The 4,562-nt window shown below is 38.4% G+C and overlaps 1 protein-coding gene across 1 annotated transcript; it reads left to right on the forward strand.

The window, feature by feature from the left end:
* The first annotated feature begins 2,904 nt into the window (after positions 1 to 2,904).
* LOC127561015 (olfactory receptor 2B2-like) lies at positions 2,905 to 3,849 on the forward strand. Its single transcript, XM_051996090.1, has one exon. It carries the CDS (start codon positions 2,905 to 2,907, stop codon positions 3,847 to 3,849), a length of 945 nt encoding a protein of 314 aa, XP_051852050.1.
* The last annotated feature ends 713 nt before the right edge of the window (positions 3,850 to 4,562 follow it).

Genomic DNA, 4,562 nt, shown 5'->3' on the forward strand with positions numbered 1-4,562 from the left:
CCTAAAGCTTCAGTGGAACCAATCCTGTGGTTATCCAGAATGCATGCAGAAAAGCCCACTCAGAGATGGTATTAGTATATGGTAATGATATTATAACTTAGCATAAATTCACCCAAGAATAGCAAAAAAAAAAAACAGCTCTGTAGGCATCAAATTGAGAAAAAAATTGAGATTTTCAGTCCAATATCTTGTTCTGTATACTGTTGGTGCTACTTTCTTATTGACTGATTTTTGTGTTATGTTTTATAGTTAACTATCATGTAGTTACAGAGTTACTGGCCCTACCCTTTATTCTAGTGACACCCATGATAAATTATTTCTGTAGGGTTCAGGGAAGGTTTGAGTTAGGGAGGGCTGGAGTAACAATTGGAATCTCATCAATATCCTTGACAGTAATAAGTTTAGAAGAGGAGGATGTTGTAAGGAAAAGATAATGAGTTTTGTTTTATTCTGTTTTGAAACTGTTTAATTTAAGATATTGATGAAGGATATCCAGCTGAGATATATTTACAAATTCAAGAGTGAAACTCAGGAGGAAGGGTAGGAGTGGACAAATATATTTGAGAATCATCTGTATAAAAATAAATAATTGAATCCAAGTGAGGTGATGAAATGACCAGGAGAAATAATATAGAGAAAGAAGAAAAGAGGACCAAGGACAGAGACATTAGGGGATACTCATAAGTGAGAGTATTGTTGATGAAGATCCAGAAAAAAAGCCTGAGAATGAATAATCTGGAGAGAACTAGGAGAGTACAGTGTCATGAAAACCCAGAGAAAAAAGAGTGCCATACAGAATGATGTAATTGTCAGTGTGAAAGGTTGCAGAGGAATCAAGGATTGATGTTGTTATTATTGTTGTTAAGATGTTTAGTTTAAGATGTTTCCTTAGTTCTTGAAGAAAACCATGATATCAGGAAGATTATGCCATGACATGCAAGTGAATTGGATTTGAGTGAGGGAGGACTGTGCAAGGCCACGTTGCCCTCTGGAATCATCTGGGGACAGTGGCAAAATATAGATAAAGATGACTGGAGATGGTCCTGGATGAAATGGGAGACCTTGACCTTTTTAAGCTAAGGTCTTCAACAGGTCTCAGTTTGACTGAAGCCTCATCCATTCAGTCATCCCAAGATACCTTTAGAGATGAAAATAAAATTTTTTAATGCTTTTAAGAGCATTTGTAGGTAAGGATATGATACCCTATGTGAAAAGAAAGAAAAAAACTAAGAACGAAGGAAAGGAAGGAAAGAAGGAAGGAAAGAAGGAAGGAAGGTAGGAAGGAAGAAAGGAAGGAAGGAAAGAAGCAAGGAGGGAGGGAGAAAAGGAGGGAGGGAGGGGGGGAGGAAGGAAGGAAGGGAGAAAAGGAGGAAGGAAGGGAGGAAGAGAGGAAGGAAGAGAGGGAGGAAGGAAGGGAGGGAGAGAGGGAGGGAGGATGGAAGGGAGGAAGGATGGAAGGGAGGAAGGAAAAAAAGAAAGGAAGGGAGGAAGGAAGGAAGGGAGGAAAGAAGGAAGGAAGGAAAGAAGGAAGGAAGGAAGGAAGGAAGGAAGGAAGGAAGGAAGGAAGGAAGGAAGGAAGGTTATATTTTGGTTGAGTTTTGTTTTATTATGTTTTTAACCGGTTTAGTTTAAGATGTTGATGAGGTATATCCAATTGACATATAGACAGTTGCAAATGCAAGACTGACACTTAGGAGGAAAAGTAGGATTAGACAAGTAGATCTGAACTCTGTCCAGATTTCTTTCTGAAGGACCATGCCTTAAACCAAAACCAGTTTGATTCTCGTTGGTCACCAATAGGTCCTGATCCAAGTCCCATTTTGTCTTTGTTTGGGACTCAGATTGAATTTAAATAGCAATCATTTCTGCTTTGACTGGAAACCCTGAATTCTTCTCTCGAATTCATTCATTCATTCATTTATATGTTTTTTTGGACTAGGTGAAAGAGAAGATTCTTTGCCTCAAATGCTATCTAGCCTTAATCATGAAATCAAGGATAAGGACTGAGAAAAGGCATTAGAATTGGTTTTTCAAAGATCAATGGTAATTTTTAAAAAACAGTTCCACTTGAAAGATGCAAGCCACTATATCAGGTTGCTAGAAGTCTCCTAGTCATCCTGAAGAATACTGAGGAGCATTTCCAGGATTCAAGAGCTAAGTCTGGAGAATTAGCTGGAATTATTTCTACTTATTTAACTCTAATGGAATAAGAGGAAGCATAGGATTTACTTCAGATTACAGAAACCATTGCAATGAGAACATTTTTACTAGGAGCAAAATCCAGGAACTGACCCTTTGTTATTTTATGTCTCAGAGCATGTTAATTGCTGGAGGAGAGTTTCAAAAAATACAAATACAAAAACAAAAAACAAAAAAAATACACAAAATCCATTGCTGTAGTAAGTTAATTATCAGTGGAACTCCAATCACCATAATACCTTCGAGAGCTATATCTACCTCATGCTTTCCTAATTTACCTCATGCTTTGTTTTACCAACCACGATCCTATAAAGAGGGTGGGAAGGAATGAATAGGATAGCATATAAGTTTCACATCAAATAAATGAAAGTTCAGTCAGTTCAAGTAACTAACCTGATGCCATGCAACAAGCAACTAACAAAACCAGACTCAAGCCCAAATCTCCTAAGTATTAATCTGATGGCCAGGCCTTTGTTTTATCTTCCCAAGGATCACTTGGCAATATAATAATAAATATCTGATAACTATTTTATCACATGCAATATACAAGGAGCAATAAGTCTACTGAAATGATACCTTTATTTGACATTTGTTCTCACAACCTTATAGTTTTATTTTTCTCAGTGCTGTGTCCCCATGATAATCATCCATTCTAACAAGTGTTTCCTCCAGATTGCAACCAAAAAGATACTTGAAAGTGCCAAAATGTGGACCAGCAACCAGAGTTCCCTGGAAGGCTTTGTTCTCCTGGGCTTTTCTGACCGCCCTTGGCTGGAGAAACCATTATTTGTTATCTTTCTGGTGGCCTATATATTTTCTCTCTTTGGCAACATTTCCATAATACTTGTCTCTTACCTAGATCCCCAACTTAACAGCCCAATGTATTTCTTTGTCTCCAACCTTTCCCTCTTGGACCTCTGCTATACTACTAGCACTGTCCCACAGATGCTTGTCAATCTCTGGGGTCCAGAGAAAACCATAAGTTATGGGGGTTGTGTTGCTCAACTCTACATTTTCTTGGCCTTGGGCTCAACTGAGTGTATCCTATTGGCCATAATGGCCTTTGACCGCTATGCTGCCATTTGCAAACCCCTCCACTATCCAGTCATCATGAATCAGAGGCGTTGTGTACATATGGCAGCTGGAACATGGTTTAGTGGGTTTGCTAATTCCCTGGTTCAATCAACACTCACAGTGGTGGCCCCAAGGTGTGGGAGGAAAATTGTGGACCACTTCTTCTGTGAGGTGCCTGCCCTGCTGAAATTAGCCTGCATTGACACTCATATAAATGAGGCTGAACTCAATGTACTTGGTGCTCTGCTGCTCTTGGTACCCCTTGCTCTTATCTTAGGTACCTATGGCTTCATTGCACAAGCAGTGATGAAAATCCGTTCAGCTGAAAGCCGTTGGAAAGCCTTTAATACTTGTGCCTCCCATCTATTGGTAGTCTCCATGTTTTATTTTACAGCCATTAGCATGTATGTCCAGCCCCCTTCCAGCTATTCTCACGATCGGGGCAAGGTTATGGCTCTCTTCTATGGGATTGTCACACCCACCCTCAACCCTTTCATTTATACATTGAGAAACAAGGATGTCAAGGCTGCTCTAATGAGAGCACTGACAAAGGAGTTTTGGGTCAAAGCAAGGTAAATAAAATTAATAGAATTTAAGGACAGTGTTGGACATTTTTGCCTTTTAGGGCATATGTGTGGAATTGAGGGATAAAAGATAAGATCACAAATATTAAAAACTATGGAAGAAAATAAAGAGAAATAATTCTTTGTACTATACCTGTATAGATAACTTTGGGAGATAATTTGTATTTGTTGCTTAATTTTAATATGGTTTTATTCTGAGCACTGTTTCTATTCACCTTTCACCACTCCATCATTAGACTTAAATGTCCTTCCAGAGTTTAATTTGACTCATATTTATTACCTATAGACCATTAGGGGACAGGTTGGAGAGTTCTCCCATTGAAGTCAGAAAATTCTGCATTGTAAGTCTGCTCTGTGTAAATTCTTATCTGTAAAATGGACATAATAATAATATCTACTTCATAGAACTGTTGTAGGGATCAAATGTGATAATATATGTAAAGTTGTTTACAAATTCTAAAGGGCTATACAAATAGTAAGTAGATTTATTATTATTAAGCACATGCTACATACCAGATATTGTTTTGGGTCTGTCTTAAGTACTGAGATATGGACATTCAACATTAATTGAAGCCAAGATCTTCCATTGCATCTGGGGCCATCTCCAGTCATCCTGATCTTGCTGCTGGACATGAATGGCTCTGGGATCAAGAGAGGGGGACTGATGACTTTTCATAGTTCTGCTTCACTTAACTCCAATTCACT

The sequence above is a fragment of the Antechinus flavipes genome, chromosome 4 (assembly GCF_016432865.1).
Source record: "Antechinus flavipes isolate AdamAnt ecotype Samford, QLD, Australia chromosome 4, AdamAnt_v2, whole genome shotgun sequence".
Lineage (NCBI taxonomy): Eukaryota > Metazoa > Chordata > Mammalia > Dasyuromorphia > Dasyuridae > Antechinus > Antechinus flavipes.